This window comes from Cyanistes caeruleus, chromosome 7, assembly GCF_971803275.1.
Source record: "Cyanistes caeruleus chromosome 7, bCyaCae1.hap1.1, whole genome shotgun sequence".
NCBI lineage: Eukaryota > Metazoa > Chordata > Aves > Passeriformes > Paridae > Cyanistes > Cyanistes caeruleus.
In genome coordinates this window covers 37,868,040-37,893,935 of record NC_141707.1, presented here as the reverse complement: position 1 = coordinate 37,893,935, position 25,896 = coordinate 37,868,040, and the positions used below count along the sequence as shown (strand labels likewise).

General features: G+C 39.0%; 1 protein-coding gene across 46 annotated transcripts in view; it reads left to right on the top strand.

The window, feature by feature from the left end:
- QTMAN (queuosine-tRNA mannosyltransferase) overlaps nucleotides 1-25,896 on the top strand; it is a 294,131-nt gene that overhangs the window by 28,034 nt on the left and 240,201 nt on the right. For 35 of the 46 annotated variants that reach the window (XR_015289421.1, XR_015289415.1, XR_015289422.1 and 32 more), the window contains one exon: nucleotides 24,363-24,573. Coding sequence is in view for 23 of the 46 variants with exons in the window: in XM_086898276.1 (XP_086754402.1) it covers nucleotides 24,392-24,573 (182 nt within the window). In the remaining 23 variants the exon portion in view is untranslated. Of the gene's footprint in view, nucleotides 1-21,057; nucleotides 21,206-24,362; nucleotides 24,574-25,896 lie in introns of all 46 variants that reach the window. The other 11 variants (XR_015289423.1, XR_015289420.1, XR_015289419.1 and 8 more) reach the window with 1 other exon arrangement.

Below are 25,896 nucleotides of genomic sequence, written 5' to 3'. Positions count from 1 at the left end.
TAACTTGAAAGACCTGCTTTAAAGCTGCATGCAGTGACTGATTTTCTTTTGAAGACTTGAATCTATTTACAGAATCTCACTACTGTTTTTAACTAACTTCTTTGCAATGTTTTCTTTCAACTTTGGAAATTCATTAGCTGTAAACCATGTGTAAAATGTCTTCAGTCTTTGAACTGATGTTTTATTTAGAAGCCTGGCATATCTGTGAATCTAAATTAAAAACAAAAAGCCATTTAGTGAGGAAATAGTTAATAACAAAACATTACAAATAGTGTCTGAAGAGGCTGTTGGTTTGCTCAGGAAGTTCTCATTTTCTATAATTTGCTGCCTCATTATTTGTAATAGTGAAACTGCTCCTTACCAATCATACCAATCCCTTACATGAAGAAATGAAAGTGGTTGCTGTTCTGGGTGGCAAATACTGAGTTAGGCTTACTGGGCCATATTCTGCATTGAAGTGAGATGTAAGAACCCAAACTATTGCCTGGCATGATCATTTCCACCCGATTGCAAACAGGATTCTTTGTATCTTTTTGGAATGGCTGAGATTCTCCAATGTTTATGACTACATGCACCTCAAAACTTGATGTCAGCTGGTCCAAAACTGGAGTGAAAGAACCTGGAGGGGAGTATTCAGAGCTACTCCAGGAGCTGCACTGGTGGTGCTAGTGGGTGGTGTTCTCTCCCCACTTGTGATATGGGGTAATTTTTGCTCTGTTACTTCAAGATTGGGATTTTGGTAGTCACTAAACTTCTCTTTGTCGTGGATGGTTAACCTTAAGAATCTTCTAGTTTGAATAAGTATGCTTTACCTTCTTTTTGCAGCCCCAAAATACTTGCTTTTTTAGTGCCATCATTGCATAAACTCATGGTGGATAAATTGTAAGGTGGTTTTGTTTCTAATCAGTCATTGAGGTATATATTTCAATAATTTTGCAAAGTTAAGTAGCTTATGTAAAAAGTTGTTGACTTGCACTTTTTTCTTCTTTTTAAAGCATCATTATTTTTGTCAAAAAATTGTGTGCTAAGTAACAGGTGAACACGATTTGAGGGATGGAGCACCTCTCCTACAAGGAAAGGCTAAGAGAATTAGGATTGTTCAACCTGGAAAAGAGTAACTACAGGGTGATATAATTGTGAACTTCCAGAACATGAAGGAAGCCTACAAAATGGAGAGAGAATATTTATGTGGTCATGGATTGACCAAGGGGGAATGGAGTCACACTGAAGGAGGACAGAGTGAGATGGGATATTGGGAAGGAGTTCCTCCCACAGGTTGCCCAGAGGAGTTGTGGCTGTTCCATCCCTAGAAGTGTCCAAGGCTTGGTTGGACGGGGTTGGAACAACCTGGGATAGTGGAAGGTGTTCCTGACTGTGGCAGGACTGGATGAGATAAGGTGCCTTCCAACCCAAACCATTCCATGGTTTTATCTCTTAGTGAACAATATTAAATGATTATTTGCGAGTCACATATGTTTTGTAACTGCTGCTTCTTCCTAAGCACCATCTTTCAGAAGGTTCAATGTGTTCTCTTTGAATATAAAGCAGTTTGGTAACACTAGAAATGCTTTAGAGAACAGCAGCGAGTTGTTATATTGAAAGACTTGAAGAGGCAATACATTAGGCTAAAAGCAGTGGCAGTACCTGCACAGCTCACTGTACGTGCCCTTAAGCAAAAGATAATAATTAGTTGGTTGTATTCCCCTGCAAACCTGCCCAAGTGTCGATGTTTATGAATTGCAAAGATCACCAACTCGAGCTCTGAGCTGCCAGAGTTGTTTATGCCCTTTCAATTTTTAATGTACCTAAAAGATGTTTTGATGAGGGCATTTAATCCAAAGGGATTTGCATGCCATAATCATACCTCTGGTAATTCCAGCACAAAAGTGAGGGTAGTTCTTCAAAATATTTTGAGTGCTAACTTCCACTTCAGTATTAATAATGAACATTAAGAACATCTCTGAAAACATCTTCATATTTCGTTGGCCAAACAGGATTTAGTTGCTTGTGAGATGATGGTCATTAAAAGTGGTGAAGTATCTGCTGTTGGGTAGCCTGAGGAGTGCGAAGTTGCTCACAGCTTGGGGGTACCTGCTCTGCTAATTAATTCATACACATTCAGCTCAGGCGATTTGCACTTCAGTCAAAAGGAAATATTTGACTAGAATTGACTTTCCCCAGCATTCTGGTACAGTGGGTGCTGCTGCTGTCTTCCCTAAAACCACAGGTGTAAGAACTTTGATTTAAATAAAAAAAAATATAAATGATAATATCAAGTTTATGCAGGATGGGAGTAGTTTTTTGTATGAATAATTTGTAATACATTAAAAACTATATAGTGTGTATCCATGCTCATAATTAAGTGTATGATTTTTACCATGCATATTTTAAAGCACGTATATGCAGGCTCCTTGATGTTTTACCATTTTGTTATTTCAGAAGTCTCAATGTTTCATTGCATATTCCTTTAAATACAGCAAAACTAGTAAAAAATAGGAAAAAAAATAGGTCTGAGCTTTCTTGTCCCAAATATTCCTTGTTGAATGGAGATACGGTGAGCTGGTGGGTGACCTTTTATTAGCTGAATTTCGGGATAAAGACATTAATTTTTTTTTTTCTTTTTTTCAAGTGGAAGATGTTAACATGAAATGTTAATGTGAAAACTTGACTTATCAGGTTTGACTTCTGCTTAGCAAAAGAACCATAAATTTCCACTTGGGAATGGAAGGAAATAACATAATTATTAGTATTAATAGAAATTATTTTTCTGTCACAGAATTGCAAAATGATTTTGGGTTGGAAGAAACCTTAAAGATCTTGCAGTTGGTTTTGGTGAATTAAAATAAGTTATTGGGAAAAAAAAAGAAAAAAGAGAGAATGAGAGTATATATTACCTGAACCATATTTAAGCCAATTTAAATCTCCACTGAAGGATAAGAGCAGGAAGAGTTTTTCACCAGGCAAGGCAAAATATCAAAATGACAAATTAGAGTAGCTGGGCTGAGGAGATACAGGTAATTCCTGAGCTGTAGAGCAGGTGTCTAAAAACTGTGGTAAGACTATCCCCAATATAAATACAGCTGGTAGTATTTTGGTACAATTCCATTAGTTGTTGTAGCTCTGTTTAGGTGATCCCATTGTGCTGGTGTGGGACAGTGCTGATGGCTTCATATGGAGTGTGAATATAAAACTTGGGCATGTTTGGAATATATATTTGATATAAAATATACATATGTATATAATATTTGTTTATAAACATCAACTAGGTAGCAAAGACTATTATTATGCAATGGCTATTATATAATATATCAAAATATATAATATAACATGTAGCTTATTCCATGTGAGCCCAGTCCTGGGAGCTCTCATGTGAGTAGGTGCAGCTCGAGGGAGGCTGGCAGAAGCAGACCTGGTGTATTTTTTAGAAGCCTTTGGTTAACAGCAGCCCCGTTTCAGCCACGTGCTTTTCTGGAAAACAGCCTTTTCTTAGAAAATTTTAAGCCAACTGGCATTTTAACTTCAGTTCTGTAGCAGATAAGAATTTTTTTAGATCGCAGGAGATAGTGTATCGTGTTGGTAGCCTCCATCACAGTTTCTCAGTAAATCTCTAGGTGGATTTGCAGAGTTTTAATTGTGATCCATTAATGTAAAATGAGTTAAATTAACCTTAAATATTTCTCAAATGATCATGTGAGCAGAATCTCTTCTGCTGGACTTTCTTTCACTATTTACCTGTTTATGGTTCTTCAGGTAAAATAAAGTTACTCCTCTGCTCGAACAACTCTACAGAATTCACTCCTTGATTTTAATTCTCTGTTTTCAAGTACAGCTACTTATCACTTAAACACAGGGCAGTGAAGTGATTTAGTTCTGTCAGATACAGCCCTATCTAACACCTTATATTTATTTATTTTACTGATCATTTAATGTGGATGCTGCTGGAAATCCCATAGTTTGCTAGGTTGGTTAAAACAGAATCATCTCTATAACAAAAAATACATCTTTTTGCAGCAAAAATTAGTTCAAAAAGTTATTTGGAACACTCCAGCAGAATAATTGCCTTGCTGATGTAATTCAGTTGAAATGGGATATATAATCCCAGTAACCTTTAGGCAGAAATAAATAAAATCTACAAGTAAAGAGGTTTACACTTGCGAAATATAAATTCTGTGAACATAATGGATGCATTGAAAAACCTGTACAGCAATTGTCAGAATTGTGTGAGAAAATGATTCCTTAGTTGTGGAGCATGAAGAAAAGCACTTGTAGAGTCCCACCTAAACCCTGTAAACAGGGATTTTTTTTTTTTCTGCAAGAGGTAAGCAGTTGCTGCAGAGTGTTACTACTTCTGTGATAGTTGATTCATCCCTTTGCTATGCAAATTTTAAGTATACAAGGATTCAGTACTTTTATTTAAGAAATATGCCTGCAGGCTGTATTGGTAGGCTTTAGGGAGATATCTGGTTTGGTGTGAAATAAATAGTTGTTCAAAGATCACATGAATTCATGTCTTAGAAGATGAAAAGTGACGCTGTGAGCGTTTTGAGAGCACCCCCTGTACCGAGCACGTGAGCTCACCACTTGGTTTTGGTTTTTCAAAGAAACCTTACCAACCTCATGGAAAATCACAGAGCAGCAGTGTGTCACCTTAGAAATGCAAGGATCAGGGCTTGGATTGGACGCCCCAAGCTCTGGGGTTTTTTTTACTCCTTGGAGTAAATCCTCACTGTCCTGGTTGAGGGAGTAGTTGCCTTTGCTCCAGCTACTGTCTTCAGCCCATTTTAGGGCTCAGCTTTTAATGAAGGGATTTAAATGACATATTTCAGGTTTGTGTGCTAGTTGTAGGCACATTTTTGCATATTTTGAGTGAAACAGAAGGAAAGAAAAACAAACCTGAAAGCATTTGAGTGAGAGACAGCTTTGGTATTTACAGTTGGTGTTGAAGATTTGTCTTGCTGAAGAAAGCAAAGCATTTACTTAAAAGCTATTTGCAGTCTAATATGAGCCACATTTTAATACACAATTACAAAGTTATAATATGAATGTAATAAAAACCAGGTTGTAAACCAGCTATTTGATTAAACTCAGCCCCTTTTTATTCTGTTACTGTCAAAAATATTAATCAACTCCTCCCTATGCTGTGAAATTCACTCTTGGTGCAGTTTTACTATCCTTTCTCTCACCCAGCATCATTCTTTCTGCAGTAGTTTCTTCTGCTTCAGAGGAACAGCATGTTTAGGAAATATTTCTTTCTTTTCTGAGAATAACTTTATCTTCATTTATATAACTCTAGTGAGGACTTTTATGCCTTAATGATCTAAACTAAATAAATTAACTCGCTCATTATATTTTGGTATAGATGACTGCTACTTCTGACTTCAAGTATAAATCAGCCCAGAAATGTAAATGCCTGAACTTGTTTATTCTGTGCATACTCAGGTAATAGCCACTAAAATTAAAAAATCTGATGCTTGTCTACATTAAAAAGTCATTACAATGCTTTAAGGAGTTGATGGAAATAAATTGTTCTCTAGGTGAGATGGCAGCAGCCCTTCCTCTTGTGCCTCCTTGTGTCTCCCTTTCCTACCTCCCCCAAATGTACTCCCTCATCTTAACTTCGTCATTTTTAATTCTGTCCTATTGTTTCCATTGAGAGGGATTAGTAGAGATAAATTTTAGCTTTCCTAGCATTAACTTTAGCTTATATCTGTCACACGTTTCCTAGCTAAACTAAATACCGCTTTTTTTTTTTTTTTTTTACCCTGTCACACTTCATTTGAGAGAACCAGTCTACCTAGAGCTGGGTACTGGGGTTTTAAACAGGAAAAAATAGTTGTATATTTTCAGAAGATTGATATATTTTTTTTATGCTACTAGCCTTTCCTGACTGTCAGTGGCCATGGGAACAGTGCAGAGCTGTGAGCCCCGTGTCTGGTGTTGCTTGGTGGAGGAACAGCTGCCAATGGCCTGAATGGTGACCTCACCTGGCTGCTGGGAACTTCCAGATAGTGCCAATTAGGTGTAGAAGCAATTAAAATAATTTACTTGGCACTGGTGAGGCCACATTTCAAATACTATGTTCAGTTTTGGGCCCCTCATGACAAGGACATTGAGGGGCTGGAGTGTGTCCAGAGAAAAGGAATGGAGCTGGGGAAGAGTCTAGAACATAAGTCTGATGAGGACTGGCTGGGGAGTTCAGCCTGGACAAAAGTCATAAGTTGGTTGGACACACTTTTCACCAGCTTTTATTTAAAAAAAAAACAAACAAAAAAAACTGACATGGAAGCACATCACCAAACAACATGAAGTAAACTTAACCTGTGTAGCCTGGCCAGTCAGGATCTGTGTTACTGCATTTTTCTGTTACCAAAAAGGCAGTTTGTTTGTTATTTTTGGAGAAGAAGAGCAGAAAATGGTATTTTATAGAAAAGCTGCCTGTCTGCATCATGGCCTGTACATGTGTGAGAGCTGAAGTTTTCTGCTGTTGCTTTAGGTACAGATTTTTCCATAGCACTTGCATGCTCAATTAGCTTTCCTGCCTCCTGATTTTACCTGTTCTGAAAAAGAGTACCCAGATAATTGTTAAAATAGAAATTAGCATGATATTTAGGGGTGTTTTTTGTTTCTGAATTCAAGAGAATTGCTACATATTTACATATTCAGGTTTTCTTAGGTAGTGACTTCCTCCTGCGTAAGTAATGCTCTTAGCAGCGACAGTGCTTTGAACTGTCACTTCATCCCACTTGAAGTTAATTACTTGAAAACTGGGGGGGGGGTTTCTTTTTTTTTTTTTTTTTACCAGTTTCCTATCAAGCATCTCCCTCTGCTGAGGATGTCACAGTGAGGTAGGAATAACTGCAGTAAAGTGAAGAGCAGAGCAATTGAGCCTTTGATCATGTGGAAATGTGAGCGTGTGTTGGAGTTCGCGCTGGCGCGTCCCCGCCGGCTGCTCAAGGCTTATGCTGCCGTGTTCCCGGGGTCCCAGGCTTGAGGAAGATTTGGGAAGTCCTTAGCAGGCTTGGCAGTAAAACCCAAATATCCTCTCAAGCCAGAGTGCTTTAAGTCTTTGCTCAGACTGCTTAGTAGGTACAGAAGGAGGGAGATAATATATTTTTAGCTTTCAAATTCAAAGAAACCTTTCAATTAAAGGAATTCTTGACAATTTTAAATGCTCTGTTCTTGCTGTGTTTGTACAAGATGATGAGGAATGGGGTGGTTTTGATTTTTTTTTTTTCTTTTGGAGTGGAAGAAAACCTATCCTATTTAATTTATATTGTGGCACTTTAAAGCATCAAATGGCATACTCTGTTTCCCGTTCTTGGTAGTTTCTCCAAAAGGATTAGAAAACTGGCCTCTTATCCTGTGGAGTTGTGAGTAGGACACTGAATATACCAGAATTCAGATACCAGGAGGTTGCTTTCAAAATAATTGCAGAGGATGATCTGATTTTTGTGATTTAATAACTTGCTACCTGCAAAGATAGAGTTGTGTGAGGATTTTTTCTGTTATTGGGGACAATGAAGCACAAAACTTGAAACAGTTGTTATATACACACACACACACACACACACACATATATATATATATATTTAAGGAAAAAATAAGTGTCACTGCTTGAGAGAGAGAGCTCTGAAGTGTGAAAGAACATGGGATAATAGGTTAATTCAGATTGGAACTGTTCTTTGGACGCTGCCTAGTCCAACCTCCTGCTCAGGGCAGATTTGGCCATGAGCCTGTGATACCTATGTCCAAGAGTATGTAATCATGGAATACTTGAGTATTTCATGATCTTTCTGGAGTGTCTGCATTACATCTAGTGCAACTTTCTAGTTCACATTGAAGGATATGACGCACAAGGCTGCATTTATATTCCTTACATTTAAAAATGTACCTTACAAAGGTTTCAGGTGATTTTTTTCCTCAAGGTTTGGATTCTGTGTGATCAGAATTCTGGCCAGTACAGAGTGAAGCAAGTGTCTCCTTGGACTATGTTCTGGGATTATATGTAAAATAGGGAAGTATTTATATTTTTCCTTGGTGCCAACAATGTCTTCTTTACAGACATTTTTTTTTCTGTAAAGATTTAGTAAGTTTAATAGTTCCTATGAAATACTTGTGTCTCCATTCTGCAAAGAATTGAAAGAGGTCTTTTTTTTCTATTGGCATTTGAAAAGCAGAATAAAAGTGACTACTACAACAGAATTTTATTAATGAATGATTTACACTGGTTCCAGCTGTGACCATGTGATTAGTCCTTCACTGAGCAACAATGGGTATTTTCTTTCTGCTTTTATTTAATTTCCAAGAATGTGTCATCTGTTACGTTAACTGCTGCCAGTATACCCCATATAAAGTGGTATTTTTTATTTCCCTGAAGCATAAGATGAATACCCACCCATATCCTTCTGGAACTAGAGTTTTAAATGAATTGGGAATTTTATTGACTATATCTGATTCAGCAAGCCAAAATCATAAAAGTTAAAATATTTATTAAATGCACTAGACTGTAAGATGCCTTGCTCCCTGGTAGTGCAAAAGATAGATATTTTCACTTTTAAAATTCTATCTTAATATTTTATTACAGCAATACAACGTGTTATAGAGGTGGACAAGCCTGCAGATTGAAATGTGGATAGTCCAGATTGTTCCTTTCCCTCGACCATATGGTGTAGTTCTAAAAGCCTTTTGTACGCTGTCTGTTCAGTTAATTGTAAACTCTGTCTTTAACGTACCTTAAAAATGAGATATATGTGAACTAAAAGTCAGCATATCCTCTGGTAAGTAAAGTTTGCTCGAATAAATCTAAATTCACAGTCCTGGTCTCTTGGTAGATTTTCTTTCTGGGTGAATTTGAAAATCTTTCACCGTTTCTTGGTAACGAATGTGAAGCCTGTGTGTGTGGAGAGACAGGTTTTTCCATTTCCTCCTCGGGAAGGGGGGGAGATTTGAGGATATAATGAACATTTCATAATATTTTTGCTTGGCAGACAGCTCTGCCAGTGGGTGATGTGCAGGAACATCGAAGATTTCTGACAGATGGATGGTAGGACTGCTAATACACCTACACACGCTTCGGCGTCTGATGTTCCCGGTGTTGCTCTGATGCCCGAGAACCTCGTGCTCATGCTTTGCTCTGATGTTGCCCAGTGAGGGGCTTCAGCAGAGCAGAACCAAGCTTCACTCAAGAGCTTCAGACGCCACAGAGAGGGGTAATTTATTATACTCCTCACAAAGCATTTATTACAGAGGCAAATGGGGTTTTAACGTAATAAAGAGTTGAAAAATTAATTGTTAGAGAGTTTCAGAAGCAATTTTATTTTCTATTCTTTCACCATAAACTGTTTGGGACCAGTGACTGTTAAGAATGCAGATAGGGTTGATACATCTAAAGGGGAAAACACAAAGGACTAGGAGTCTCACTGAAACTAATTTTCTGTGGGTTCCAACCCACATGGTTTTAAGCATTGGAGGGTGTTTGCTCTGTTACAGTTTCTGTCTGGCTTTGGAGGTAAGAATCCACCAAAATTTAAAAAAGAAAAAGGATAAAAAGGAAAAGCCAAAATGTTGGGAATCAAGCAAGAAGTAAATGACAGTAGTGGAGAGTGAGATTAATGTGCTGAGAGGCCTTTCATAATGAGACTTACTGATCTCTGCTGCGTATCTGAAGTTTTTGGAGGATTTTAGATAGTTCCCTCAGTGGCTGAATGCAGAGGAATTGGTAACCTTAGTGGATATTAAAAGAGAAAAAATGTAACTTCTTGTCCCTACAGAGGTTAAATAACTTGTGACTTTTGTGCATGCAGAAATGGAGAAAATTTTAGCGAGTCATCTCAAAATGGAAACATAGTAACCAATGGCACATTTATTTCTTTCCAGTAGTTAGTGTGCTTGTTCTGTCAATATAATGTCAAAATTGTGAATTTAAATAATATGCTGGCAACTAAACAGCAAAAAGCTGTTGGAAAATAGCAATTTTCTTTAAACTGTCTTTTCATGCTCCTAGACCCAGAGAATCACAGAATGGTTTGGTTGGGAAGGGACATCCCATTCCAGCCCCATGCCTTGGCAGCAACACCTTCCATTGTCCCAGGTTGCTCCAAGCCCCATCCAGCCTGGCCTTGGACTTTTCCAGAGATCCAGGTACAGCCACAGCTTCTCTGGGCAACCTGTATCAGGGCCTCATCACCCTCACAGGGAAAGATTCCTTCCCAATATCCCATCTAACCCTGCCTTCTGTCTGTGTGAAGCCATTCCCCATTGTGCTGTCCTTCCATCCCTTCTCCAAAGTCCCTCTCCTGCTCTCTTGGAGCCCCTTTATGCACTGGAAGGGGCACTGAGCTCTCTCCTGAGCCTTTTCCTCCCAAGGCTGAACACCCCCAGCTCTCTCAGCCTGTCATGATGAAATACTTTGTATAGCAGGTTCTTCTGAAAGGTCACCTTTGTGGGGTGATGAAAAAGGAGTGGATGGGGTTTGTGTGCTGCAGAAGCAGATAAAGATCCTGCTCAGCTGCAGTGTGTCTGGGAGGATGCAGGATCCACTGACCAGCAAATTCCATGAAACAAGTAGCATTTGGTACTTTTCTGGCTGTAGAATGAAATCAGTGGGAGCAAGAAAGTGTCTGTGGGCAGAGCTTCTGCGTCTTGCAATTCAAGTAGTTCAGAAGCTTTAAAGTGCAAGAAATCACATGTAATCCTTAAAGAATCCAGCTGTAATTTTGAGAGCTGAAGGAGAAAACAGTGGCTGAACATTTATTGCAGCCTCCATATGATGAGAACAAGTTCTCAGAGCCTGCAAGATGCTGCTTGCAGAGTATATGAATAACAGAGCTACCTATTTTTACTGTGCACTGGCAAGTGTAGGCTCACTTCATTAGAGCAAGCAGTACAAACAAGATGTGCTAACTTGTGTGGTTTAAAAAAAAGGTCTAATTTAACTTTCCATGCTGATTCTAAAATAAGAGAAATCAAGTCATAGAAAAATCATATGACTTCAAAAACATTTAGCAGTTGTTTTGTCAAAAAAAAAACCCAGTCTCTTATCAATTTGTATTTTAATACAAGTTTCTATAACTTCAGTTGAATTCATGTCCATTCAGAAACATTTATTGTGCCACCTTAGTTTACAAAACATCAGAGAGGACAGATTTGTTAAATTTGTGAAAATAGACAGGGAAGTGAAACCGGAGACTAGACAAGGAAAATAAGGCAAGGGAATTGTGAAACTTTTGCTTCTGAAACACTGAAGAAATGGCTGTGTTCAAACTGGAGGTTTTCTAATGAGGAATATCACAGAATGGGCAAAGAGAAGCGTGTTCAAGGTTGTGGACTGTCAGATAGAGGATGTGTTCATATGCAGGTTGGGAGAGTGGTTTGAGACAGGAAAAAGCTTGTGACCCAACAAGGTAGTTAGTAGTTGATGTGCTGTTTGTAAGTCAGTCCTGTGTAGATTTTTGTATCATTAAAAACATTTAAAGAAGGAAAAAAAGGTGATGTAGGACTAAGGAAAGGAAAATACAACATGAAGTAATGATAAAATAAGCTATAAGAATAGGGAAAAAAACAGAAATTGTTAAGAAATGTAAGTGAAAAGAGGAAATCAGGGATTCAGTTATATGAGAAACAATTCATATGGTTTCAAGAAGTGTGGATTTTCCTTTTGAAGATTGAATTCATCAGCTATCCAGATGAAGAGGATGTAATTTTGTCTCATTTTCATAATGAAATAATGCAAGTACAATCTGGGTAAAAGATGTATTTATCTGTATTTTCTTAGAAGGGATGATGCTATTGATAAATTAACGCTGTTTTTCAGAATATTTTTCTCACATGTGGCAAAGTGTCAGAGTCCTGCTGGTTTGAAAGAGAATGCATATTGTGGTGGCTGGGAGCAGGGACATACGAGTCACTGCTCCTTTCTTCTGCTCTTGGTTTTACTGTGAAACTGCTGTTGGGAAATGGTGCAAATCACAGTTTTTAATTCAGGTTTTCTCGTCTGTAAAGCAGAGATAACAATACCTACCTACCTCACAGGAGTGTTGCGAGATTTAATTAATGTTTGTTAAGCTCTTCAGCATTTTTGGATAAAAGCAGATAAATGAAGCCTCTTGTTGTTAATAATGGGAAAACCCCAGGCCGAAGGTGTTAGTATGGTTTTGGGGTTGGAGGTAGGAGATAGAATAATTACAGTTTGCTGTTTAAAACATATTTAGGCAGAACAATTGATAGTGTTTGGTTAGAAGTTATAATATTAGTTCTGTGTAAGAATCCAAGCTTTTTCTTGCAAATTGTTAGTAATTTGAGCTTGTACCACAGATCTTGTGTTTTATTTTGGAATCATACAATGGTTTAGGTTGCTAGGGACCTTAAAAGTGATGTATTTTCAACCCCCTGCCATGGGCAGAGACACCTTCCACTATCTCAGGTTGCTCTAAGGCCTGTCCAGCCTGGCTGTGGACACTTCCAAGCTTGGGACATATTAATACAGGTTAGGACTCCTTTGGCTTTGCAAAGCTGAATAAATATCTGTATTCCATTTTTGCCTCCACTGTAAGTTTAATTCCTTACAGTCTGCCTATATATACAAAATGATACCAAGTATTTTTCTGTCATCAAACACTGTGTCAAGGTTTCTTGGACTGAAGTGTAGTGTTTAGAGGCTTTGGAATAACAAGTCAGTAGGCAACAGTAGTAAGAAACACAAACACATGAAGTTTTGCGTATGCATGAGTGTGTCTCTGCAGTATAATTTAAGCAGCCCTGTAATATGGTCAGGAGGAAATTTTTGAGAAAATTGTTGACAAAAGTAATTGAGTGAAATAGTGTTGAGTGATAAGAAAATCAGTGGGGGATTAACCTTGCTGAAGCTCATTTCTGAAGCTTTTTTCCCTATTCAGATAGGATATAGTCAAAGTAACCATTCTAGTTACAGTCAAAGGAAACGCTGTGTGTATTCCTCAGCACGTTTCTTAGAATCCACTGTGCCTGTAGACTCCAACTTTACAAACATAGTGGTGTGTCAGCAACATTCCAGGTGTCATTATAAATGCCAGCAGTATGTAAGTGGTATTTGTAAATAAGCCCAAACAAGTGAAATGGTCTGTGTTCGTCAACCATTCTGCACCTTGGATACATTGAAGGCTGATGCTTGGTTGAGTAGCTAAACTAAATATCAAGTGGTGTTACACAGCTTGAAAAGAAACTCAGCTCTAAAGAGAAAAAGCAGACTTTTTTCTAAGTCATTCTGTTAATGCCCAAGAAGATGTTTCCGTGAGTGTTAAGAAACCAACTGTCTATAGACTCTAGGGAAAATGGTTTATGGATCTCTCTTGCCCATGCTCATTCAGAGCTTCAATGGGGAGGCAGAGTGCTGCAGCTCTGAAGAGTAGCTTGAATCATCTTGCATGAATATTGCTCTCTCCAAAGATATTGGCATGCAAAACAGATTCTGTTCATCTTAGAGGATGTTGAATGCACCTCACACATGGCTTCATAACCATTTTGAGATGAACAGGCAGAGTTTGGATTAAGTTCTTGTCAGTGGAAGCAAGTGTGTGTGTGATCAATGCAGATAGGTGGAAATAATTCCCTTTTCTCAAGCATTTGCTTGGTATTGCTTGGTTGGGCTACCCTGTCTGTGTTTTTTCCCACTGTGTATATTTTCTGAAGGGAACTTATTATTTTCCTTCCTGCCCTCTCCCCTCCCTTGTAATTATATTTTATCTTTGGTGGTCAGAGGGGTAGAGTGTCTTCCAGATTTATTTCTGCCTTAAATGTGAGGTAAATCAGTTTCATAAGCACCTTCAAGTATCTACTGCTGATAAAGATTTGTGGGATTAGTCTCTGCTTAAACATGGGTGGGAAGATGAGATCTGAAAGTATTCAGAAAGATCTTCATCATTCACTCTGTAGTAAGGCCCATGTAACACCTCTCTTGGCTTCAGAGACACGAAATGAAAGTGGTTTTTGGAAATCACAGCATCAATAGATAATTGAATATATGTTTAATGTTATCTCCATAACCGAAGCACCTCCAAATTTCTAGTCTAACCTTACTCTCTTGTCAGTTTGGAACCATTCACTTTTGGCCTGTCCCTCCAGGCCCATGTCCCAAGAACTTCTCTAGCTCTCCTGGAGCCCCTTTTGACACCAGAGGGGGTGTCTAAAGGGGCTCTGAAGTTTCCCTGGAGCCCTCTCCAGGTGAACACCTCCAGCTCTTCCCCTGGCTCCAGAGCAGAGAAGCTCCAGCCCTCAAAGCATCCTTGTGACCTCCTTTGGATCCACTCCAACAGGTCCATGTCCTTTGTACATGAAAAATAACCAGAAGTTTCAGCTTTCAGATTGCTGTGAGTCTTACTGCACGTGGAACACTGTTGTGAGGTAATACTGCCTGGATTACAGAGGTGTTTCCAAACTGTCCATATGCTGTTTTTCTCCAGGCCTCCAAGAGCTGCGTATGGCTGCTGTGAATGCTTAACTGGGGGTATTGCCAAAAATTTCCCAATGGCCAGAGTAACTGCACAACCGTGATGTCTTTAGTAGGAGTCAGAACAGATCTTTAACTTGCTGGCAAAGCTTGTGATCTTTGTGGCTTTGAAATGAAGAAGTGGGAATATTAAGCACAGACCTTGCGTGTGTGAGGTGTGAGCGGTTTCTTGCGTTGCCTTGTAATGGTATTTCTGGAATTTTTATCAGCAGTGTCAGCAAGAGCACCTACTAATAGCTAAACTTTAAATAGTTTGGATCTTCCAGTAATGACCTTAAAATAGTTCTTTCAGCTCCGAGCCCTGCAGTGAATATGTTTTGTTTTCTGTAGTTCTCTCCCCTGTAGTCATGGCCATTATAAACCATACTTAATGTTCCTGAAGTCCCAGTCCTGGAAGTGTTCAAGGCCAGGCTGGGTGGGGTGTGGGGCAGTCTGCTCCAGTGTATGGTGTCCTTGCCTGCAGGGTTGGAACAAGATAGCCTTTAAGGTCTCTTCAAACCCAAACTATTCAGTGATTCTTAGTGTTGTCCCAGCATGTGGGAGGAGTGTGCCAGGTTCTGCAGGTTCTGTGCTGGTATTAGAGGAAGGAGCTGATAAGTGACAGCATAATTTCAGTTTTGTTGAGCAGGATGTTTTATTTTGATCAGGATTTTCAGGTTTTGAAGAAAAGTTTTATGAGTGTGGCCAGTTGCTCAAGCACAGTAGATGGTTTTCAGACTCTCTTTCTAGATAGGTGCAGAAATAATACCTAAGTGACCCTAAAGCTGAAATCCTAAGTGAGTTGTACTAATACATTCATGATTTATAATAAAGTCAAATTAAAAAAATCCCTGTTTTTAATTATTTTTTTTAAAAGACTACAGTGCTGATCGTAGGTTATAGCCAGATTTTCTTATGTGCAATAAAAGCCAAGTTTTTAAGGCCCTCGCTTTTTTGAGCATGATGATTTTAATGGCACTTTTCAGCCATCTGAGAAACTTCAAGGAAAAAATTTACATCTTGATGTCCTCTGTGAGTGTCCTTGCCTTGCTTTATCTGTGGCACTGTTAAAAAGGGCCACACTTGTTTCATGTCTGTTAGGGTCTCCCCCAGACATGAATATTTATTCACTTTGCAGTATCTGTTTTGAAAACATCAGCTCAGAACCTAAACTTGTTTACAAAACAACCAAAATAACCTTCCAAAACAGATTGTTTTGAGATGCTTGTGTATCACTTTTATTCATGGAAAACAAATATTTCCTGCAATGCTCACCATTTCAATTGGCAGATGATACCAGACATGTTTATTTAACTCGTGTCAGTGTTTTTCAGATTTCTGCAATGTGTGTATCCATAGATACTTCCCAGTGGAGGAGGCAGACCCCTTAACTTTCTGATACTTGTGAAGTAAAATAAAATGTATGAATACACTTTCCCTTATTGCTTTAAGCCAGTCAGCCAGTCCTTGATGTATTTTGCAAGCTCTGCAGACAAGAGGATGGAAACAAGTGACTTAAGTCATTAAATTTGCTATTCTTGGGTCAGCAGAGATGCTGGGGAACACTTGCAGTAAGGTTTCAGAAAGTATTTTGGCCAGAATCTGGAGCCTTTAATATTTCTAGGGCCCTTTCAGAGGGCTTAGTCAAAGCCTGGTAGGGAAATTATTTACAGGAAACAGGGTGCTGCAACACTAAATCAAATTGGCAACTCCTATTGTGCTGGATTTATAAATTGATGTGAGTAACATGTCATCTGCACGTCAAGTTGGAAATAGGATATAAATACTGTTAACATGGAAAAATATGTTTAGTGCTGTATGAAGCCCTCACTCAGTATTGTGTGATGTTTGCTATTGACTCTGAGAGCTTTTGAGGGGTTTCTAAAAGCCATAACGTAGTGCTGACTGCACAGAAGTTAATGATATGTATTTCTGTTCTCATGGCTTCATAGCATGAAGCCCTGGTTCAGCTCTCTCCTGAGGTGAAAAGAGTTGGGTAAGTGAAAGACCAAAAAAGTATTTAATCTGTTGAGTTTTAGTACTTAATATTTAAAACTGGGGATTTTTTTGTACGGGTTACATTTCAGCCTTGAAGTTACTTAGTGAATCCCAAGAACATCATACCTACACTGTCCCTCCATCCTGTGTCCCAAGTTCCTCTCCTGGAGCCCCTTTAGGCCCTGGAAGGGGCTCTGAGCTCTCCCTGGAGCCTTCTCTTCTTCAGGGGAGCACCCCCAGCTCTCCCAGCCTGCCTTTACCAAGTCCACATCTCTTGTGCTGAGGACCCCAGAGCTGGATGCAGCTCTGCAGTTGGGATCTCATGGGAGCAGAGGGGCAGAATCCCCTCCCTTGACCTGCTGCCCCCATGGCTTTGGATGCAGCTTTTTGGATGGTGGCTTTCTGGCCACCTGCCCTCAGAATTGCTCCTGTGTATGAGGACCCTCCCTGATTTCACAGTTGAATTCTATTTGACAGTAGATCTCATTCCATCCTTTTCGTGGACTCAAGGTGTGACTGTAGATGCAGATCCTTTCATCACATATTCAAAGGGATACCTTCTGACTGCAAAAGAAATCTGGCTTGTGCCCACTCAAGTGTTGCTGCCAAACATCTCAGGCTACCAAGCCTAATGTTTAAATTAACTCTTAAAATTCCAGCTTTTGTACAAGAGCAGTTTAATTCAAAACTCTGTTGACACAAGAGTGATTTGGTCTTCATTTAGCATTTTGCTACTTCAAATTTGCTGGGGAAAACAAATCAACTTTTTGATGTAGGGTGATTTTTATTACCTCACAGAGTGACTAATGATGGCTTCTAGCAAGTGCTTTGACTTTTAATCAATCAGCTAATATGAACTGTAGACTGTGACTTTCAAATAAAATTAGTTAAAATTTGTGACTTTTTTAAAATTAATACATATGTTCTTTAAATCTGGCCATGAATGCACATTTTAATTCTTACCTTTCTGTACAGAAACTGGTCTGGAGCTCAGAGTGTGTGGAGCACATTTCTCATCATATTCCTAATAAATCGGAGGAATTTCAAAATGCCATCCCATTATTACCAGACTGGGACTTTTTCTATAATAGGGAACTAGCAACTAATATGTCTTCTGTCAAGTTTAAAAATAGTGCTACATCTCCCATTACCACACCTATTAGTTCCCTCTCCTCACAGAGATACTCTAAATCAAGGATCCTTCATCTCTTTAAACTTAATGTAAGCCTTCAGCATCATCAGTGCTATCAAATTTATAGTCATAGGTGCAGCACTGGAAATGTTGAGTCCTATAAACTGTGTTGATACTTCAAGTACTGTAAACATGCTGCAAATAAGTTGAATAAAGCCAAGATATTATTTAACAACTTCAGCAGTCTCTGTTAAAATCAGTTTTCATTTTTCTAGGCTTCTGAATTACATGGCAAATGGGAGCTTATAATTAACTGTTAAATCAGAATAACTAATTTTCAGATCCAATTGCAAACTTGACGTACTCTCATATGAGGTTGTACTCTCATATTAGAGCTGTATTTTTTTTATTTTACCTTGTTTAAAAGAAATCCTGTTAGCGGTAGAAGAGCTCCTCAAAATAATGTAAAACTTTTTGTGAAGGTAATTATTTAATATCTTCTGCTGTGCAGCATACTCATGTCAACTTTATAAATCCATTTGGACCATTAAAGGGAGGAGACAGAGGGACAGACCCTGTGGAAGAGTTAATTTGGTTTGCTGGCAATGGGTGATCATGGCTGTAGTTACTTACCTGGAAGATCATGGCCCTGGTTCTCAAACCACACCTTTTCTGTGCCTTTTTCTCTTCTATCTTGCCTTTCTTTGAATGAAAATTTTATCCTAATTAAATATTAACAATACTTAATTTGCCTTTGTTAATCTGAACTTGTGAAAACAGTTTAGAGAGTACTGAGTATCCCTCCTACCCTGTCCTGAGTAGTATTTACTCCTGTGTAAACAATTTGGAAGGTCTGTTAGACACAGAGAAGCCAAGTTGTGGATTGTAACTGCCATTCCCAATGTACTGAGGATCAGCACATCAGGCAGGGAAATTTCCCTGAAAATGTGTCTTTGGAGTGCTGTGCTCCAAGGGGGGATGGAGGCTTCCCCACTGAGGTAGCACTGACTGTTGTGGTTTTGAGTTAACCATAAATGTGATGCACAGATGTCTTTCTCCACTGGAAAAAAAGTTTAAATTGCAATAATTTATTCAGTATAGATTAAGATCTTCAAAGATGTTGATTGAGGATGGCTAGAAGTATAGATACAAAGTATTTATGACTGCCTCAGTGTCAAGGGAGGAGGTGAAAAGAAAATTCTAGGGATTAATTTTTTTTTTTGCTTTTCTCTTGCTGGAAAAAAACAAATTTAATTTACAGCAGAAAATTATGAAGGTCATTAGTGCCTTTGCCTAGATAAAATAGTAAAACAATTTAAATTCTGAGTTTTAAAATGCATACACGCATATGCATTAACAACTTTTTCTTAAGGATTTATAGCAATATTGTTAATTTAGCATTCACAGGGTAATGTGCAGATTTTATAGCATGTTACTTTCTAAATGCATAAACTCCAAAAGGAGCCTTTACTGTCTCTTGTGTCAGGGTGTCTCTGGATTGATAGCCATGGGACATCTTAAAACTCTTAATTTCCAGTTCCTGCTGCTCCATCTCAGGGTTGAAAACACAGATGTAAGAAGTGAACCTGGCAGTCCTCACACTTCAGTTAATATCAAACCAATTATTTAAAAATTATATTGTTTGCAATTCTGATTCCATCATAGAATCACAGGATGGTTTGGGTTGGAAGGGACCTTAAACCTCATCCAGTGCCACCCCTTGCCTTGGCAGGGACACTTTCCACTATCCCAGGTTGCTCTAAGCCCTATCCAGCCTGGCCTTGGACACTTCCAAGGATCCAGGGGCAGCCACAGCTTCTCTGGGCACCCTGTGCCAGGGTCTCTCCACCCTCACAGGGAAGAATTTCCACCTGATTTCTAATCTAAACCTACCTTCTTTCAGTTTAAAGCCGTTCCCCTCGTTCTGTCACTCCATGCCCTTGTATGTATAGATCATAAGCACAAAAAATGTGCTTATGATCTATAAGCATAAATAAGCATTAAGATCAAAGCATAAAAATGAGATGTGGTATTTTAGTGAAAACAAAGCAGACTGGGCAATCCATGCAGGTTTCATTCCTTGTTTCCTCCAGGTAATGGTAGATTTTGGCATTCTGTAGGTGTTTTCAACTCAGGTTGTATGCATGGATCAGACTGTGGTTTATGGGTGTCACCAGTAAATGAATGTTGCTGCTGCTAAGCCATCCAAATACAGGTGAACTATTTTGGTTTACCACATTCTCAAAAGAAGTGGATGATTTCTTGCTTTTTCCAGTTGATTTATATAAAAGATAAATTGTCATTCTCGGTTTTGCAGTTTAGTAATGACAAACCTCAGAACTGGTACTTTTGGGTGATCTAAATACAAGTTAAATTTTGGTCAAACCTTAAGGTGTGATTGTGTTTAAGGTACAGCTTTGGGGTTTTGGTGACTCACTGTTGTGAGTGGGAGGGCAGTGCAGGCTCTTTCAATCTCTGTGTGTATTTACAGCACATCCCCACTTCAGGTAGGGATGGAAAGGAGAAGGGGCAGAGGAGGAAAGGTACGGACTCACAGTAGTCCTTTGGAAAATCACATTTGATTGCAGTGTGGAATGTGGAAATTTTTTGCCTGTATCAGCCATCACAGTGTGTTTCTGTGAAACCATCAAAGGTTTAAGGATGTTGATGTCCACAGGTCGTACCTGGTGGGTTTTGCAGTGGGTTGGGTTACGAGACACTGAACCACATGTGCTCGGATACGACGGTGGAATAAATTTCTCATACGTGTGGGACTGTGACGGTTAAAACAATCATTACTGAAACCATATACCTTATTTCCTGTAACTAATAGCAGTTCTCTACCTGTGGAATATATTAACAGTCATTCCTTTGGGTTTGGATGGTTGCTCAGCTGTTTTGTTGGACAGATATTTAGACTTGGTCTGTAATTTATGTTGTCTGAGTACGTCAACGAACAGAGCTAATTATGGCTTCCTGATGTGAGCTGCACTGATGTTTGTGAAACCACACTTCTGTATGTAAGACAGAGTGAACGTGTGTTCTTTAATAAATTGTGGAAAATGATGGGTTTTCTCTGCCTAGGTTGGTTAACAAAAATACCTAAGCTGGCGTTTACCTAGAGTTTAAAAAGAAGCCATGGTTTTGTGGCTGATTGAACAGTTAATTCTTCCTGCCTTTAAAGTAAATTTTTATTTATTACTCTGTATAGTACTCAGACTTCCTTTTAAAAGGAAATTATTGGTTCAAACAGCAGTGGCCCTTTCAGGGACTCCATCACTTGCCATGTTTCAGTATGGGGTAGAGCTGCAGCAAGTGACAAAAGTCCTGGCTGAATGTCACTGTGAGCTGCTGGCTTTGAGACAGCACCTAATTACCCACCTACACTTCTCAGTACTTCAGTATACCTCTGTATTAGTCATGTCATTTTGACACTGTTACCACTTTGAAAATTTTTTTTTTTCAGATGTGTAATGTGTATCCTGAGGAATGTGCTGCTCTGTATGGTAAAGACAGAGTAGGAAATTTTCAAAGGAAAGGATCCTGCAGCCATGTGGATGGGGTTGAGCTGTTGGAGGAACACCCAGGATTGCTGGCTCCAGAGAGGAAATACTGTAATGAGAAAGGGGAAGCAGTTCTGTTTTTCTAATATTTGTTGTTTTCTTTGAAATGGGGAAAAGAATACCTGGAGTGATTTATATTTAATTGAGGATTGCATTCCATCAGATACGGTGAATGTTCTCAGGCCATTTATCAGCTGTGTCTTTTGGAGACCTCTGAGGAGTTTATGGTACATATTTACCTTAACTTGGCTGGGTCAAGGGAAATAAAGCAAAAATAATAGCTGTTATTTTTGTATGTGAACAAAACTGGAAGTCATGTGGGTGAAATATGAGCCAGATGACCATGTCCTACCTCCTCTGTCTTTCTAAGTACAAGAAATTATTAGTTATATGTAATATAATTTCCTTAGCATTATCAGTGTATCTTTTAAAAACAGAAGATTTATTGACTTTTTAGTTGCTTCATATTAGTCAAGCCCTGAAGTGAATGTGACATACATTGTTCTGCCATTATCCTTTAGTAGTATCTTATGTAGGTAGTATCATATTTAAAAAACAAACAACAAAAAAGAATAAAATAAGCCATATACTACTTCTTAAATAACATGATAACATTTTTTCTAAATTGAATTTGGTGTATATTGCTGGTAATGTACAGAGATCACACAACAACAGAATCCTACAAGTGCTAGTGAGGGTTTTAATAAGCAGTACATACATTTTTTGGGGCGAGTGAGTTTTGTAAGAAAACCTTTGAGCTTTAGGTCGTCTCTGAAAAAAATGTGTCATTGCTGATTGTCACCCTCACGGGCTGCTGCCACGGGGTCTCTGAGTGTTATTGTGAAGAATTACATATCAAGAGCTATCTTAACACCCACTCCACGACACATCCACGATTTCAACCCAGTTTCCCAGTGTAAATAGCCAAAGGGAGTTTATTGTATGGCAATACTTGTGTAATATTTGCATCATGCAGTTCCACTAATAGACCTAAAGGTAGGTAAATGCAGAATAATTAACTAAATGTCAGGGTCTTTAAGCAGGAGGAAACATGAGGACTGAGCAATCTCTTACCGTCAGCACATACAGTCATTCTCTGTTCCCGTGAGGGATGTACAGTGAAAACTGGTGCAAAATAAAACCAAAGAGCACAGTGTGGGTTCAGTTAAACCTGGTGATAAAACCAGTTTCAGAACTAGTCTGGTGAAGTGTGATTTGATCAGATGCTTCATGAACAAATTGCTTTATTACTGATACTGCTAATGATTTGTAAATTAGTTGCAAGCCTCCCCGAGTGACTGACTCAGTGGCATTTACCAACTTTTCACATACCCCCGTTTTTAGGGGCTGAATTTATAAAATGCTTCCCTTTAGTCCCTTGAATTAAACTTTCGGTGGCATTTGATGACAAGCACAGCATGATTAATTACAAATTGTTCTTTAGGTGAATAGTGCAGATTCTAAACCACAGCTTGTGTTTTTATAGCAGTTATTACCCTGCAGGCTCCAAAAGGGCTTTGGAGGAGACAGTATGATTTTGGTTACATCATTGTAAATTCAGAAAACGTCAGTGATCTCAAAAGTGTGATTTTTTTGAAATTAGGTCAGTGGAAAAGAGATCAGAAACTGCTTTGCTACCTGAAAAGAAGCAAGCTCCAAAATGGAGTGAAGTATCTGCTTCCAGATGGCTTTCCTTTTGATTTTGCAAAGAACGTATTTGTTAAAACAAGTAATGTATTTGAAATATTATGGAGGAGTGAATAATAGAGCAAATGATAACTTGAATCCAGGCTGGATTAGGCAAAGTAAGATGGAACATGGAGTGTTTTTTCTCTTGCTGGTTGTTCTGTAATGACCCAGAAGCTCTACATCACCATTTCATCTGGGACCATGGCAGGCCAACAACAAAAAACTACCTAGAGGTTTCTTATGTTTTGTCTCCCAATTAAATTGATTCACTGTTTGGATTTTTGTTGCTGGTTAACTGATCTTTTGATAGCTACAGTGCACTTAAAAGGCTTTTTGTTTGTTTTCTGCCCTCTGATTAGAGAATACATAATATTTTTAACCTGAATCTTGAATTGAACTAAATTTCTCAACTATGGTTGAGATTTTCAGAAGAGTATGTAGTTCTCTGCTGAATTCTCACTTCTTGTCACCAGAGGTTTTTGGTAAGATAAGGATTACAGTCTGAAACCACTAGAAATTGCAGGTCAGGAAATGGGTGTAAGGTCTTGCAATGTACAGTGTCCAACTCGAGTCCTGAGTAACTGAGTTTAGCAGGGAGTCCATCATTCTTAGGGAGCGCTGGGAGGGAAACCATCAGAGAGGTGTTTGTGGATGGTGAACACCTTTCAGGGTTTTGCTTTCAGCTGTTGTGTGTGGTGGCTTTGCTCGAAGCATGTGAAAAGCAGCTTTTGAGTACCCAAGGGTGTGACTCATGAGGGCGATGAGCAATAGTCACCAGGTTTTCATCTGTCCCCTCGCTTTGGGCAGCACATTCTGCATCCTGTTTGTCAGCAGCTCTGGGGCTTTTTGTCTCAGAGCTTCCTTGAGCCTCCTCTAGTGTTCTCTTCCACCTACTTTGGAGTATTCAGAAGAAATAAGATGGTTTGCATCTGTTGTTGCTGGGGTTGTGATCCCAGCTCCCAGCAATTCAGGAGGGTGTCCTGGGGGATGCCCCAACTGCATATCCCCAAGCTGCTCTCTGCCTTTAAGTCCCTTACCCAAATCACTGTTACTGGCAGCTTTTCTGGCTGAAGTGTGTTTGAATTGCTCTTTAATTTTCTCTGACACCAGGAAAATGAGGGAAATCTATACAAGAATGAATAAGCTATATCCTAAGTTATGGAATAATTGACTGTATTCGGGAGTTAGTGTAAAGTGGTTAGTAGTAAAGTAAAGCTGTTTTTAAATATCCCATTGAAAACAAACCCATAAATTCAAAATACAATGTGTTCCTAAGTCTTGCACATTTTCATTCATTTAAAATTTACAGACAGGATCTTTTAAAGGTCAAAATAATCTAGTCATCATAATTGCTAAGTAGCCTTTTCTGAAGTAAACTCATTAATAAAATATTAAGGATTATATTACAAGACTTTGCAATGTATTTCTTCTTCTTCCAGTATAATTTTCTTAAGTAATAGCAATAATAATAAAAAAGATATGTTTCTAAAGTAAAATACTTCTCTGTTTTCATTTTCAGATTTCAGACAATCCTGAAGTACTTGAAAAATGAGTGTCCTTCTCATTGAACCCTTTTATGGTGGCTCCCACAAGCAGCTGATGGATCTTCTCCAGGAAGAGCTACAAGAAGATTGTGTCCTCTGCACACTCCCAGCCAAGAAATGGCATTGGAAGGCACGGACTTCTGCACTTTATTTCATGCAAACAGTGGCAACAAGTTCTAATTACAGGTAACCAAGGGACTGAATAATTTCTAGACTCAAATTACACTTATGCCTTCAACCAGGTCTCTTGAACTTACTCCTTGTGTGTATGTAAAGGTGTATGTGGGAGTAGTTAGGAACTTGCAGTGGGCAGCACAGGTTTTTCTTCTTGGGGTATAACTGAGAAATTCTATATTTTATTTAGAATTTCCTAGACTGTTTTGTCTTGTCTCTCCAGTCCATGAGAGTTTCACCCAGTATCTGGGTACCTGATGTCTATACATGTATGTGTATCTCTTATTTGAAATTTATCATGTGAGCTCAGTCATTCTGAAAGGTTTAAACTGTGCTTCACAGATTAGGCTGAGAGATGGCACAGATGTGAACACTGCAAGCTTCCTCATGTGCCCTCCCATGTATCTGTTAGCAAGTCTGATTTATCAGTGTCCTGCTCAGGCTGACCTGGAGGACTAAAGAAGCAGTCTTATCTTAATGATGGTCCAGTTCAGTAACATGCCAGCAGCTGAGGATGTCAATTATACATTTATGTAGGTGGCAAATTTCCATCAGCTAGAACCTGGGCTGATAAAAACAGGCGATTTAGGTCAACAAGATAGCTATCACGTAGTGAGAATCAGCCCCTCCAGAGCCAAACTGTCTCTAAACCCAGCACTTCTGCTTGGCCTACCTGATCAGATGAGATGTGGCGAGGTGATTGTCTGGAGCAGTGAGATAGAGCTTTGCTCACAGCATGCAGAACTTTGCATGGGGACTGTGCACCTTCTTGGGGAGAGGCTGTTCATGCACAAGGTTCTTTTAGCACAAGCAGCTGCAGAAAGGACTTTAGGAGGACTCTGAGCACACCTGAATGGTGTGCCAATGAGTCACAGTGCAGAACTGGGTCTGGTGTTTTACCATGAGCGAGTAGGTGCTTCCTGAGGAAGGAATATCATTATTCAAGAGTAGATTTGTGCTACAGAAGGCTGCATTTGCTCAGTGTTACCCAGCACAATGTCTAAGCCATCTTGGAACACGTACTGTGTAAATGTACACCTTTCCTGTGCCTGCTTTTGGCTCCCATTTAAAATAATCCCCCACCCTAAGCCAAACGTTATAATTAATTTTCCCCGTTTTGTCTTGTGCGAGGCATTTAGCGTTGGTTTCCTCTTGCTTTCTTTTTGCAACAGTTTTGTTTTGGAGGAGTGTACATGACAAACTGTTATGTAAATTTGTCTTGTATCACAACCACATCCTCCAACGCATCACAATGTTATCTGTGTTCCTTCAAGGTCAGCAGCCCAAGCTGTCCAGCACTAACTGTATTAAACTAATCAGACATCACTCATAGAC